Here is a 16,424-nt window from a genome sequence, read left to right as displayed (position 1 = left end):
GAGCGCATCAATACATCACATTCAAATATACTATTCATTTAGAATGTCTCAATATAGCTTTATGAACTCATGTATATTGATGATGAGAGTAAAACTATCCCAGGTATCCTTCCACCTGTTCTGTCTCTCTCTCTCTTTACCCCAGGTATCCTTCCACCTGTTCTGTCTCTCTCTCTCTTCACCCCAGGTATCCTACCACCTGTTCTGTCTCTCTCTCTCTTCACCCCAGGTATCCTTCCACCTGTTCTGTCTCTCTCTCTCTTCACCCCAGGTATCCTTCCACCTGTTCTGTCTCTCTCTCTCTTCACCCCAGGTATCCTACCACCTGTTCTGTCTCTCTCTTCACCCCAGGTATACTACAAAGCAGGATGAATCAGTTAGCCAGCTACCTTGCCTAAATATATTTTTATTTTTTAGAAAGATAAGCTTGAAATGGGCATGGTCTTATTGACTCGGATAGTCTATCACAGTTTAGCTTTCTTAATGAACCAGAAAATCAATAGTTATTTCTAATTGTTTATCAAAGTTAGCTGCTAACTCATTGATCTTGCTTTTTAGTATACCCCTCTGGCTCATGTTCATTGGGGCACATTGTAGCATTTTTTTTTTGATACTTGGAATGAAGATTGTCATCTCCACGTGTGTGTGTGTGCATGCGTGCGTGCGTGGCGGCACAGCGGTGTGATTTCCAGCGACTGTGTGGTTTTGGGGTCAGGGCCAAGGAGGTGTGTATGTATGTGTGTGTCAATGAGGTGTTATGATGATGATGTGGGGTTTATTTGTTCAACCCGTTGACATCCTGTGGAACCATTCCCTCCATAACCGCCCTCTTAGACTCCACGATCTAGACGGGGGGGGGGGGGTTAGCGAGAGGGGATAAAGACAGAGAGAGAGAGAGCGAGTGAGAGAGAGAGAGAGAGAGAGAGTGAGAGAGAAAGAGAGAGAGAGAGAGTGTGAGAGAGAGAGAGAGAGAGAGAGAGCGAGAGAGGGAGAGAGAGAGAAAAATAATTAACAAAAAACAGAGCAAACTAGAATGCTATTTGGCCCTAAACAGAGAGTACACAGTGGCAGAATACCTGACCACTGTGACTGACCCAAACTTAAGGAAAGCTTTGACTATGTACTGACTCAGTGAGCATAGCCTTGCTATTGAGAAAGGCCGCCGTAGGCAGACCTGGCTCTCAAGAGAAGACAGGCTATGTGCACACTGCCCACAAAATGAGGTGGAAACTGAGCTGCACTTCCTAACCTCCTGCCAAATGTATGACCATATTAGAGACACATATTTCCCTCAGATTACACAGACCCACAAAGAATTTGAAAACAAACCCAATTTTGATAAACTCCCATATCTACTGGGTGAAATACCACAGTGTGCCATCACAGCAGCAAGATTTGTGACCTGTTGCCACAAGAAAAGGGCAACCAGTGAAGAACAAACACCATTGTAAATACAACCCATATTTATGTTTATTTATTTTCCCATTTGTACTTTAACTATTTGCACATTGTTACAACACTGTATATATACATAATATGACATTTGAAATGTCTTTATTCTTTTGGAACTTCTGAGTGTAATGTTTACTGTTAATATTTATTGTTGATTTCACTTTTGTTTACTATCTACTTCACTTGCTTTGGCAATGTTAACACACGTTTCCCATGCCAATAAAGCCCTTAAATTGAGAGAGAGAGAGCGAGAGCGAGAGCGAGAGCGAGAGCGAGAGAGAGAGACAGAGACAGAGACAGAGACAGAGACAGAGAGAGAGAGAGAGAGAGAGAGAGAGAGAGAGAGAGAGAGAGAGAGAGAGAGAGAGAGAGAGAGAGAGAGAGACATGGCTGGATGAGAGTCATGAGAGAGAGAGAGACCGATTGTTGTCCTGTACCGCAGCCCCAAAGATGAAGAGGTCAGGTTCCTGCTCTACCCAGGTGATCTTGTCCTTCTGTCACCAACAGAGCAAGGTCTACAGGAACAACTTAACATTGTTTGGCAACACAGCATCAACTGGGCAATCAACAACAATGATTTTCAAATCAGAGCAGCAGACACTCCTTCAAATGAGGAAATACCGTGGTTGAACATATCCAACTACCTGGGACAAAAAAAACAGTCAAATCTCTGGAACAGCCTCTGGTGGATTTGATCTGGCAGTGAATGCACTAAAAGAAAAAGCCTGCAAAGCATTTTACTCCATAAAAATAATATTCTCAAAAATTGGGGTCCAATTACAATTATAGGCATTGGGAGAAAAAAACTATAGAAAACCTACATACAGAATATATATAAAATATAATAATAAATATATCATCTGCAGAATGATCCTAAATATCCAAAAGAAAGTACCAAATAATGGATGCAGAGTAAAACTCAGAATATTCCCTTTAATTGTAAATAATAGAAAAGGACACTAACATTTTGGCACCATTTGAAATTAAGCCCCAAAACATCCTTACAATTCAAATCACTGGAAGAGCTGAACCCCGAAAAGAGTCCCCTATGTCAGCTGTTAAAAACACTAAACTACCCTAATATCTAAACACACAAGGAAATCAATCAAATTGTTACAGAAATGTAAATCTCCTATTTGACAAATTGGGAAAATGAAACAAAAACACAGAATAAACTAAATTGCTATTTGGCCCTGAATAGAGAATACAAACTGGCAGAATATCTCTACTCTGTCAGAGATACAAAACAGAGACAGATCCTGACCAAATACAGGCTCAGTGACCACCAATTTTCTGTAGAAAAAGGGAGACACTTAAAGACATGGCTACCCAAAGAGGAACGTCTATGTGGTCACTGAACGACAGGGGAGGTAGAGACCGTGAGAAATACTCACAAATAAGATAATATTTTTTTCAAGAAAATAGCTCAATCAATTCCCAACTTCTGTTTACACATAACGCTCACATAAATAAATACAAATCACAAAGCTGGGAATTATTCTAGGTGAGGGATAAACCGCACATATATACAGTGACTTGCGAAAGTATTCACCCCTTTGGCCTTTTTCCTATTTTGTTGCCTTACAACCTGGAATTAAACTGGATTTTTGGGGGGGTTTGTATCATTTGATTTACACAACATGCCTACCACTTTGAAGATGCAAAATATTTTTTATTGTGAAACAAACAAGAAAACTTGAGCGTGCATAACTATTCACCCCCAAAAAGTCAATACTTTGTAGAGACACCTATTGCAACAATTAGAGCTGCAAGTCTCTAGGGGTATGTCTCTATAAGCTTGGCACATCTAGCCACTGGGATTTTTGCCCATTCTTTATTTTTTTATATATTTTTTTATTCTTCAAGGCAAAACTGCTCCAGCTCCTTCAAGTTGGATGGGTTCCGCTGGTGTACAGCAATCTTTAAGTCATACCACAGATTCTCAATTGGATTGAGGTCTGGGCTTTGACTAGGCCATTCCAAGACATTTAAATGTTTCCCTTTAAACCACTTGAGTGTTGCTTTAGCAGTATGCTTAGGGTCATTTGTCCTGCTGGAAGGTGAACCTCCGTCCCAGTCTCAAATCTCTGGAAGACTGAAACAGGTTTCCCTCAAGAATTTCCCTGTATTTAACGCCATCCATCATTCCTTCAATTCTGACCAGTTTCCCAGTCCCTGCCGATGAAAAACATCCCCACAGCATGATGCTGCCACCACCATGCTTCACTGTGGGGATGGTGTTCTCAGGGTGATGAGAGGTGTTGGGTTTGTGCCAGACATAGCGTTTTTCTTGATGGCCAAAAAGCTCAATTTTAGTCTCATCTGACCAGAGTACCTTCTTCCATATGTTAGGGGAGTCTCCCACATGCCTTTTGGCGAACACCAAACATGCGTGCTTATTTTTTTCTTTAAGCAATGGCTTTTTTCTGGCCACTCTTCCGTAAAGCCCAGCTCTGTGGAGTATACGGCTTAAAGTGGTCCTATGGACAGATACTCCAATCTCCGCTGTGGAGCTTTGCAGCTCCTTAAGGGTTATCTTTGGTCTCTTTGTTGCCTCTCTGATTAATGCCCTCCTTGCCTGGTCCGTGAGTTTTGGTGGGCGGCCCTCTCTTGGCAGGTTTGTTGTGGTGCCATATTCTTTCAATTTTTTAATAATGGATTTAATGGTGCTCCGTGGGATGTTCAAAGTTTCTGATATTTTTTTATAACCCAACCCTGATCTGTACTTCTCCACAACTCTGTCCCTGACCTGTTTGGAGAGCTCCTTGGTCTTCATGGTGCCGCTTGCTTGGTGGTGCCCCTTGCTTAGTGGTGTTGCAGACTCTGGGGCCTTTCAGAACAGGTGTATATTTACTGAGATCATGTGACAGATCATGTGACACTTAGATTGCACACAGGTGGACTTTATTTAACTAATTATGTGACTTCTGAAGGTAATTGGTTGCACCAGATCTTATTCAGGGGCTTCATAGCAAAGGGGGTGAATACATATGCATGCACCACTTTTCCGTTATTTATTAAGTTATTGATTTCATTTCACTTCACCAATTTGGACTATTTAGCGTATGTCCATTACATGAAATCCAAATAAAAATCCATTTAAATTACAGGTTGTAATGCAACAAAATAGGAAAAAAGGCAAGGGGGATGAATACTTTTGTAAGGCAGTGTAGGCTATATGGTGTATTATATATGTATCTGATTGCCATAGCCTGAGGGACCATCCCATGACCATTTATTCCCCGAATTACTCACCTGGAAGTTGTGGCTGAATCCTACGATGCTCCCCATGTTGTAACTGTAGTATCCCAGAACATACTGTCCTCCTACTAGTGGGACCTCATCCTTATTCACACACACCTACACACACACACACACACACACACACACAAAGACCCCCCCCCACACACACACACACACACAAAGACCCACACACACACACACACACACACACACACACACACACACACAAAGACCCACACACACACACACACACACAAAGACCCCCCCCCACACACACACACACACACAAAGACCCCCCCCCCCCCCCACACACACACACACACACACACACACACACACAAAGACCCACACACACACACACACACAAAGACCCACACACACACACACACACACACACACACACAAAGACCCCCCCCCCCCACACACACACACACACACACACACACACACACACACACACACACACACAAAAGACCCACACACACAAAGACCCACACACACACACACAAATACCCACACACACACACACAAAGACCCCCCCACACACACACACACACAAAGACCCCCCCCCCCCCCCCACACACACACACACACACACAAAGACCCACACACACACACACAAAGACCCACACACGTTAATACAGGAAACATGTTAATACAGGATACTGGGACATCATAATAATAATAGTATGCCATTTAGCAGACGCTTTTATCCAAAGTGACTTACAGTCATGTGCGCATACATTTTTACGTATGGGTGGTCCCGGGGATCGAACCCACTACCCTGGCGTTACAAGCGCCATGCTCTATCAATTGAGCTACAGAGGACCATGATACAATATTGCACACACCTCAACAACACACAGTATTCTGTACCTGCATGACCTCGTTGACCTCTGCTAGTTCATCTTTGACCCAGACGAAGGTAGCGTAGTCTGACGCAGTCTTAAAACCCACCTGCAGAGGGAGACACACACAAACAGTTCATACCACAGACACACCATTCCTCACACAAACACACACACACACACACACACACAGTTCATACCACACACACACACACACATACACACACACACACACACACACACACTACCGCACACACACACACACACACACACACACACACACTACCGCACACACACACACACACACACACAGTTCATGTTCTTGCTGTTGCTTTTTAGTTTTTCTAATTTTATTTTCATTTATTAAGTTAAACGTTTAGAAGGAATCCTTAAGATGACCTTATTGATAGATGTAAGTAGCTGTTAGAGTTTTGAATCTTTCCGATCACCTTGACAAAAACTATTGGATTGTTCATTTTTTCTTGTTCTTAAAAATTGTGCTTCTCATAAAATTGTAATAGAAAACAAATTGTGGTTGGCAGCGTAATGGGGTGTTAGAAGGTATCTTAAAATGTTGCTTATCATATGCTTGTGTGATTTGTGATACCTGTTTGGGATGTTTCATAAACTTGGTTTTGTTGTCCTAAACCATGATTTGTTGTTTTATTCAGGCCTTTGAGTTTCTGGAGTACAGTGGAATCCACTGTAAAAATGATTGGGTAAAGTATGTATAGGATCCTAGCCAGGTTAAATCATCCTTAATACTCCTTAAAGGTGGAAGCAGGTTGAAGAGTCGAGGGTTTTAGACATTGACTATCGACCACTACACTGTAAAGGCCCTTAGTCCCTAGCTGAGACTGTCTGTCATTATTCAACCAGCAGGGGGCAGACAAGGATGAGTTCACAGGGTTGTAACTATGGTTACAGTTGAGTTGAGTTTTATACCTGAAGGGGTGGTAGTCTAGCGTTGATAACAAGCACACACACACACACACACACACACACACACACACACACACACACACACACACACACACACACACACACACACACACACACACACACACACACATGCATACCTCACACACACACAGACACACACACACACATGCATACCTCACACACACACACACACACACACACACACACACACACACACACACACACACACACACACACACACACACACACACACACACACACACACATGCATACCTCACACACACAAACACACACACACACACACACACACACACACACAAACATGCATACCTCACACTCACACACACACACACACACATGCATACCTCACACACACACACACACACACACACATGCATACCTCACACACACAAACACACACACACACACACACACACACACACACACACACATGCATACCTCACACACACACAGACACACACACACACATGCATACCTCACACACACACACACACACACACACACACACACACACACACACACACACACACACACACACACACACACACACACACACACACACACACACACACACACATGCATACCTCACACACACAAACACACACACACACACACACACACACACACACACACACACAAACATGCATACCTCACACTCACACACACACACACACACACACACACACACACACACACACACACACACACACACACACACACACAAACACACACACACACACACACACACACACACACAAACACACACACACACACACACACACACACATGCATACCTCACACACACACACACACACACACACACACACACACACACACACACACACACACACACACACAAACACACACACACATGCATACCTCACACACACACACACACACACACACATGCATACCTCACACACACACACACACACACACACACACACACACACACACACACACACACACACACACACACACACACACACACACACACACAAACACACACACACATGCATACCTCACACCACTGGAAAATGAAATTGGTGGTCAAGAGGAGATTGAAATAAGAAATAATGGAAAAGGAATCAGCTTTTTTCAAAGTACCGAGGAGTAAGAGGAAGAATTTAAGGGGAGGTGGAGGGTCTAATTCCAAGAGGAAGGTAGAGATTGATAAATCAGTTGAGGATGAACAGGTTGTAGAGATGGTGGAGTTTTCTTCTGGGGAGGATAGCGAGAGTGAGTCATCTGATGCGTCACAACAAAATAGTGAGAGAAATGGGGTGGAAGGGAGGTATGTGATTGAGAAGGTACGTCAATTTCTGAAGTTGACAAAAGGGAAGAAATATATGCAGGATTATAATGTAACATATTTTTTTCCTGAAAGTGAATTGTTTATTGAATCAGCAAAGTTTCTGATGTAAAAAATAACAGGGGGAGGTTTGACAAGCCCTGAAATAGCTAGAAAGTGGTCGCGAGAGTGATACGTGATGTCGCGAGAGTGATACGTGGTCCTCTGTAGCTCAGCTGGTAGAGCACGGCGCTTGTAACGCCAAGGTAGTGGGTTCGATCTCCGGGACCACCCATACACAAAAATGTATGCACGCACGACTGTAAGTCGCTTTGGATAAAAGCGTCTGCTAAATGGCATATTATATTATATTATATTATAAATTCTAAAGGAAATGAAAGAGTTCAGTCACAGCCTTAACAACTTCTGTGTCTTCCTCTGTATTTGTTTTTCATCCATGAGAAGTTTTAAGATTTCTTCTTTAACCGTAAATGGGGCGAGAGACGTTAAAAAAAGTGTATGTGTTAATTAGGGGAAAGGGAAGTGACATAAGTTTTCTACAGGAAACGCATAGTAATATGGAAAATGAAGTTATGTGGAAACAGGAGTGTGGGGGGGGGGGGGGGGGGGGGGGCAGTGGTGTGTAGTCATAAAAACTCAAAAAGTGGGGGTGTGGCCATCTTGTTCTCAAAAGGGTTTTTACCTTTGTCATATGAGGTTGAAGAGGTAGTTGAGGGGAGGTTATTAAAAGTTAGAGCGAGGTATGAAAACATCACTATGTGTCTGATAAATGTATATGCCCCAGTGGTGGCAGTTGAGAGGGTATGTTTTTTAGAGACATTATCAAATACCATTGAGAAATGTAATAATGAAGATTATTTATTTATTGCTGGGGATTTTAACTGCACAGTCAGTGATTTAGATAGAAATCACAAAGAACCTCATATAGCCTCAAGGACTTTTTTTTAAAACGCCTCATTGTAACACATGAACTGTGTGATATTTGGCGGAGTCAACATGGAGGCACGAGACAGTACACCTGGGCCCATGTGAGAGAGAACACCATCTCTATGGCCAGGTTAGATAGGTTTTATTGTTTTGAGCATCAATCTCAAGTATGTAAATCAAGTGTGATAACCCCAGTGGGATTTTCTGATCATTGTTTAATAGAGGTGGTGTCCATTAACGCTGTAAAACCCAAAAGCGCATACTGGTATTTTAATATTACTTTATTGAGTGATGCTCACTTCAGGAAATGTTTTAGTTTTTTCTGGGAGAGGTGGAGGTCTCAAAAGGCCAGTTTTGTATCCCTTCAACAGTGGTGGGATATAGGGAAAATCCAGATTCAACAATTCTGTAATCAATACACGAGGAATGTCACCAAAGACATCACCAGATCAATGAAAGCCCTAGAGTCTGAAGTAGTGGAACTCCTGACGTTGGTTGAGACCACAGGAGATCGAGGCCATACTCAGGCCCTCAGGAGGAAAAAAGCTGCATTGGCAGACCTGCTGGGTATCAGAGCATAGGGGGCACCCATACGTAAAAATTTATGCACACATGACTGTAAGTTGCTTTGGATAAAAGTGTCTGCTAAATGGCATATTATTATTATTAAGTAAGTTTCAGGGAATCTCTGAAATGGATGCCTCATCCACATTTTTCTTTGGTTTAGAGAAAAAGAATGGACAAAGAATAATTATTCATTGTCTCAAATCAGCTGTTGGACAGGAGCTCACTAGCCCTAGTGAAATTAGAAAGAGGGCAGTAGAGTTCTATGCTGAGCTCTACAAGTGTGAGTACAAAGAGGATAAAACAGTGCCACAGCAGTTCCTTGATGGGCTCCCACAGGCGGCTGCAGAAGCTCAGGTTGAGCTAGACCAACCATTGTCTTTGCAGGAGCTATACACTGCATTAAAAGGCATGGAAAATGGAAGGGCACCAGGCATTGATGGGCTTCCCGTTGATTTTTTTAAGTCTTTCTGGGCTATGTTGGGAGAGGACTGGCTAGCAGTAGTTAATGATAGTTTGACCGGAGGGTTACTACCGATAAGCTGCAGAAGGGCTGTCCTCACCCTACTGCCCAAAAAGGGTGACCCTAGGGAGGTGAAGAACTGGAGGCCGGTGGCTCTATTGTGCACTGATTATAAGATCCTGTCAAAGGCTTTGTCCAACAGGCTGAGGGAGGTGATGGGGCAAATCATACATACGGACCAGTCCTACTGTGTTCCTGGCAGGCAGATAGGGGATAACATTTCTCTGATTCAGGATTTTTTGGACGTCTCTAGGGCTATTGGATTGGATGCTGGTCTAATTTCAACTGATCAGGAAAAGGCATTTGACCGAGTTGAACATTAATACTTAGGTCACACTTTTGAGGCGTTTGGTTTCAGCTCTGGGTTTATTGCCATGATCAGGGTGATATATGGGGACATTGAAAGTGTACTGAAAGTTAACGGTGGCTTGAGTGCTCCTTTTAAAGTGTGTAGAGGTATTAGGCAGGGGTGTTCTTTGTCAGGAATGTTATATGCCATTGCTATAGAGCCACTACTAATTAGCATTAGAAGTCGCATTGAAGGGGTGTACCTTTCAGAGGATATTCCTCCTATTTGTCTCTCAGCCTATGCTGATGATGTAGTTATTTTAGTGAAAAATCAAGCGGAGGTGGATAGTTTGAGTCTAATGGTTGATCGTTTTAGGGGAATATACTCTGCAAAGGTAAATTGGGAAAAAAGTTGTGCTTTACAGATTGGAGAATGGTCTGGAGGGATCATGGCTTTGCCAGGGGGGCTGGAATGGTGTAAGGGAGGATGAGGAGATGGCGTTGGTTGTTATCTCGTATGTCATATAGGGGCCGCACTATTATAGTTAACAATGTGATTGCCTCTGCACTGTGGCATCGGTTTTCAGTTTTAGAGCCACCATCTGGCCTACTGGCTAAGATACAGGCAATTATTGTAGATTTCTTTTGGGATAAATATCATCGGGTTCCACAAAGTGTTTTTTGTATTTGTCAAAAGAGGAGGGGGGACAAGGTCTTGTACATCTTGCTAGTAGGGCTGCTGCTTTCCGGTTTCAGTTTATTCAAAGGTTGCTTTATGGACCGGAAAATGTGGTTTGGAGAGGGGTGGCAGGTCTTGTATTACAGCAGGTTGGGAGATTAGGTTTAAACGAGGCTTTATTTTTGGTTGATAGTAGCCAGATTTCTAGGGAGGGAGTATCTCCGTTTTACAGAGGCCTTCTTAGGGTGTGGAGCATAATGAAGGTGTCCAGACGCACTTCAGCAGAGTTGCATTGGCTGTTGGAGGAACCTCTGGTGTACGGGGCAAGACTGGATTGTACAACTGCAGCTGTTCCACATTTCTCCAAGATTCTGGTAAAAGGGCAAAATCATCACCTTAAAACAGTTAATGGCCATGGCTGGGCCCGCCTTAATGGATGGAAGACGGGTGGCTGAACATTTGGGGGTGAGGTCGGAAAGGATTGTCGGACAACTGCTGGGAAGCTGCAGGAAGGCTCTGTCAGCAGAAGAGTGGGGTATGCTGAATAGTCACAAGAAGAAGGTACAAGATGAAAACGTCTCATTTCCAAGACTAGGGATTACACCCAATATCCCAGAGTCAGAAAGAAAGGCGTTATTACTGGATTTGAGAGGGTTGGAAGAGGTGGGTTTGGATGAGGTGAATGGGAAAGACTTATATAGGGGGTGTGTCAAGGTGTTGAATAAAGATACATTGAAAAATAGAAAAGACACTCCATGGAGGGTAAAATTGGGCATTGATGACAAGGTAAAGCCAGCATGGAGAGCACTGTACAAGCCACCGTTACAAAAGGGTACTGGGGATATGCAATGGAGAGTTTTGCATGGCATCATTGCAGTTAATGCTTTTGTATCTGTTATTAACTCAGATGTTGGAGATGGATGTCCTTTTTGTATTATAAGAGAAACCATTTTTCACTGTTTTATGGAGTGTGAGAGGATAAAGCCTCTCTTGGAAATACTGGAGTCTTTGTTTAAAGCTGTAGGGGAGATTTTCAATAACACTGTTTTTATTTTGGGGTTTCAATATAGTAAGCAACAGAAAATAAAATGTAAACTGTTACATTTTATTTTGGGACAAGCCAAGATGTCAATTTTTCTGAGTAGGAAACATTAGATAGACACGGGATATGGGCAGGAAGTAATATGTGTTTTTAAAGGATTAGTGAAAGCGTGAATAAAAGTGAATTTTGAGTTCTTCTCGGCTGTAAAATATTTCGCATTGTTTGAGGAGAAGTGGGCTTACGAAGGAGCGGTTTGTTTTGTGGAGGAGGGGAAACTATTTTTTGTTGATGAAATGAGTTGAATGTATATACAGTGAGGGAAAAAAGTATTTGATCCCCTGCTGATTTTGTACGTTTGCCCACTGACAAAGACATGATCAGTCTATAATTTTAATGGTAGGTTTATTTGAACAGTGAGAGATAGAATAACAACAACAAAATCCAGAAAAGCGCATGTCAAGAATGTTATACATTGATTTGCATTTTAATGATGGAAATAAGTATTTGACCCCTCTGCAAAACATGACTTAGTACTTGGTGGCAAAACCCTTGTTGGCAATCACAGAGTTCAGACGTTTCGTGTAGTTGGCCCCCAGGTTTGCACACATCTCAGGAGGGATTTTGTCCCACTCCTCTTTGCAGATCTTCTCCAAGTCATTAAGGTTTCGAGCCTGACGTTTGGCAACTCGAACCTTCAGCTCCCTCCACAGATTTTCTATGGGATTAAGGTCTGGAGACTGGCTAGGCCACTCCAGGACCTTAATGTGCTTCTTCTTGAGCCACTCCTTTGTTGCCTTGGCCGTGTGTTTTGGGTCATTGTCATGCTGGAATACCCATCCACTACCATTTTCATTGCCCTGGCTGAGGGAAGGAGGTTCTCACCCAAGATTTGACGGTACATGGCCCCGTCCATTGTCCCTTTGATGCGATGAAGTTGTCCTGTCCCCTTAGCAGAAAAACACCCCCAAAGCATAATGTTTCCACCTCCATGTTTGACGGTGGGGATGGTGTTCTTGGGGTCATAGGCAGCATTCCTCCTCCTCCAAACACGGCAAGTTGAGTTGATGCCAAAGAGCTCGATTTTGGTCTCATCTGACCATAACACTTTCACCCAGTTCTCCTCTGAATCATTCAGATGTTCATTGGCAAACTTCAGACGGGCCTGTATATGTGCTTTCTTCAGCAGGGGGACCTTGCGGGTGCTGCAGGATTTCAGTCTTTCACGGCGTAGTGTTTTATCAATTGTTTTCTTGGTGACTATGGTCCCAGCTGCCTTGAGATCATTGACAAGATCCTCCCGTGTAGTTCTGGGCTGATTCCTCACCGTTCTCATGATCATTGCAACTCTATTATACTGGGGATGGACCTGATAGCTTTATTAACTCTATATACTGGGTATGGACCTGATAGTTTTATTAACTCTATATACTGGGTATGGACCTGATAGCTTTATTAACTCTATATACTGGGTATGGACCTGATAGCTTTATTAACTCTATATACTGGGGATGGACCTGATAGCTTTATTAACTCTATATATTGGGTATGGACCTGATAGCTTTATTAACTCTATATACTGGGTATGGACCTGATAGCTTTATTAACTCTATATACTGGGGATGGACCTGATAGCTTTATTAACTCTATATATTGGGGATGGACCTGATAGCTTTATTAACTCTATATACTGGGTATGGACCTGATAGCTTTATTAACTCTATATACTGGGTATGGACTTATAGTTTTATTAACTCTATATACTGGGTATGGACCTGATAGTTTTATTAACTCTAAATAGTACCACCTCCCTCTCTCTCTCCCCCACCACTCTGTCTCTCCCCCACCTCTCTCTCTCTCTCCCCCCCACCTCTCTCTCTCTCGCCCCCACCTCCCTCTCTCTCTCCCCCATCCCTCTCTCTCTCCCCCACCTCTCTCTCTCGCCCCCACCTCCCTCTCTCTCACCCCCACCCCTCTCTCTCTCCCCCACCTCCCTCTCTCTCTCCCCCATCCCTCTCTCTCTCCCCCACCTCTCTCTCTCTCCCCCACCTCTCTCTCTCTCCCCCACCCCACTCTCTCTCTCCCCCACCTCTCTCTCCCCCACCTCTCTCTCTCTCACCCCCACCCACTCTCTCTCTCCCCCACCTCTCTCTCTCTCTTACACCTCTCTCTCTCTCCCCCACCCCACTCTCTCTCTCCCCCACCTCTCTCTCTCCCCCACCTCTCTCTCTCTCACCCCCACCCCTCTCTCTCTCCCCCACCCCACTCTCTCTCTCTTACTCCTCATTGTCTCCCCCACCCCTCTTTCCTCCCCCCTCACCTTGTAAAGTCCTATCCAGTCCCAGGTAGAGGACATGAAGTCTTCCAGGATGGTGTAGGACAGCTCCTCTGGACACACACTGACCAGTGCCCTGTCACTACGCTTCCTCATCTACAGGGAGAGGACAGGGGTTATGTGTGTCTCTCTCTGTGTGTGTGTGTGTGTCCTCGTGTGTGTCTCTGTGTGTATCTCTTTGTGTGTGTGTGTGTGTGTGTGTGTCCTCGTGTGTGTCTCTGTGTGTATCTCTTTGTGTGTGTGTGTGTGTGTGTCCTCGTGTGTGTCTCTGTGTGTATCTCTTTGTGTATGTGTGTGTGTCTGTGTGTTGTGTGTTCCTACCTCCAGGTTAAAGATTCCTATGACAGGTTTGTGGTCGCTGACCCCGTAGCTGGGGTCGCAGGTGTAGGTGTCCTGTAGCACTTTGATTGGATACTCCTCCTGTCCGTCATCCGAGTGTTGGGTGGAGGTCGACGCCTTCTCCTCCTCGTCATCCTCAGGGGGCGGGGTTTTGGGTTTGATGCGCCACAGAATGCGGTCGGTCCATGCTGGCTTCCTCTTCTTACCACTGGCCAATCAAAGAACACAGGAAGTGATGTCACTATGAGATCAGGTGACTCAGAGAGTTGGGAGGGTTTAATACACATCCTCCTCTTTATACTGTCTCTCTCTCTCTCTCTCTCTCTCTCTCTCTCTCTCTCTCTCTCTCTCTTCTCTCTCTCTCTCTCTCTCCCTCCCCTCTCTCTCTCTCTCTCTCTCTCTCTCTCTCTCTCTCTCTCTCTCTCTGCTCTCTCCTTCGCTCTGCCTCTCTCTCTCTCTCTCTCTCTCTCTCTCTCTCTCTCTCTCCCTCTCTCTCTTCTCCCTCTCTCTCTCTCTCCCTCTCTCTCTCTCTCTCTCTCTATAGTTACAGTTATCAGACTCTACTAATTCATGTTAATTCATGCAGCCTCATTTGAGCTTGGCTTATTTTTGTTGGTGAGATATGTTGAAGACATGTTGGTGTCATGTTGGTGTCATGTTGGTGTCATGCTGTTGACATGTTGGTGTCATATTAATGACATGTTGGTGTCATGTGGTGTCATGTTGGTGTCATGCTGGTGTCATGCTGGTGACATGTTGGTGTCATATTAGTTATTAGTGACATGTTGGTGTCATGTTGGTGTCATATTAGTGACATGTTGGTGTCATGTTGGTGTCATGTTGGTGTCATGCTGGTGTCATGTTGGTGTCATGCTGGTGTCATGTTGGTGGTGTCATGCTGGTGTCATGTTGGTGTCATGCTGGTGTCATGTTGGTGTCATGCTGGTGTCATGTTGGTGTCATATTAGTGACATGTTGGTGTCATGCTGGTGACATGTTGGTGTCATGTTGGTGTCATGTTGGTGTCATGCTGGTGTCATGTTGGTGTCATGCTGGTGTCATGTTGGTGTCATGCTGGTGTCATGTTGGTGTCATGCTGGTGTCATGTTGGTGTCATATTAGTGACATGTTGGTGTCATGCTGGTGACATGTTGGTGTCATATTAGTGACATGTTGGTGTCATGTTGGTGTCATGTTGGTGTCATGTTGGTGACATGTTGGTGTCATGTTGGTGTCATATTAGTGACATGTTGGTGTCATGTTGGTGTCATGTTGGTGTCATGCTGGTGTCATGTTGGTGTCATGCTGGTGTCATGTTGGTGTCATGCTGGTGTCATGTTGGTGTCATGCTGGTGTCATGTTGGTGTCATATTAGTGACATGTTGGTGTCATGCTGGTGACATGTTGGTGTCATATTAGTGACATGTTGGTGTCATGTTGGTGTCATGTTGGTGTCATGTTGGTGACATGTTGGTGTCATGTTGGTGTCATATTAGTGACATGTTGGTGTCATGTTGGTGTCATGTTGGTGTCATGCTGGTGTCATGCTGGTGACATGTTGGTGTCATATTAGTGACATGTTGGTGTCATGTTGGTGTCATATTAGTGACATGTTGGTGTCATGTTGGTGTCATGTTGGTGTCATGCTGGTGTCATGTTGGTGTCATGCTGGTGTCATGTTGGTGTCATGCTGGTGTCATGTTGGTGTCATGCTGGTGTCATGTTGGTGTCATATTAGTGACATGTTGGTGTCATGCTGGTGACATGTTGGTGTCATATTAGTGACATGTTGGTGTCATGTTGGTGTCATGTTGGTGTCATGTTGGTGACATGTTGGTGTCATATTAGTGACATGTTGGTGTCATGTTGGTGTCATGTTGGTGTCATGCTGGTGACATGTTGGTGTCATATT

The 16,424-nt window shown here is 44.0% G+C and overlaps 1 protein-coding gene across 1 annotated transcript in view; it reads right to left on the bottom strand.

The window, feature by feature from the left end:
* Positions 1-775: 775 nt before the first annotated feature.
* The window catches only part of LOC311099909 (inositol polyphosphate 5-phosphatase K-like), a gene marked incomplete at both ends in the record, with an annotated part of 74,054 nt that continues 58,405 nt past the window's right edge, over positions 776-16,424 (bottom strand). Inside the window, 5 exons of the mRNA XM_084140627.1 lie at positions 776-844; positions 4,708-4,812; positions 5,572-5,652; positions 14,159-14,269; positions 14,495-14,720. Coding sequence (XP_083996753.1) covers positions 776-844; positions 4,708-4,812; positions 5,572-5,652; positions 14,159-14,269; positions 14,495-14,720 — 592 coding nt within the window. The remainder of the gene's footprint in view (positions 845-4,707; positions 4,813-5,571; positions 5,653-14,158; positions 14,270-14,494; positions 14,721-16,424) is intronic.

This window comes from Coregonus lavaretus, assembly GCF_964263955.1.
Source record: "Coregonus lavaretus genome assembly, chromosome: 24".
Classification (NCBI taxonomy): domain Eukaryota; kingdom Metazoa; phylum Chordata; class Actinopteri; order Salmoniformes; family Salmonidae; genus Coregonus; species Coregonus lavaretus.
This window is presented reverse-complemented; position numbering and strand designations above follow the sequence as displayed.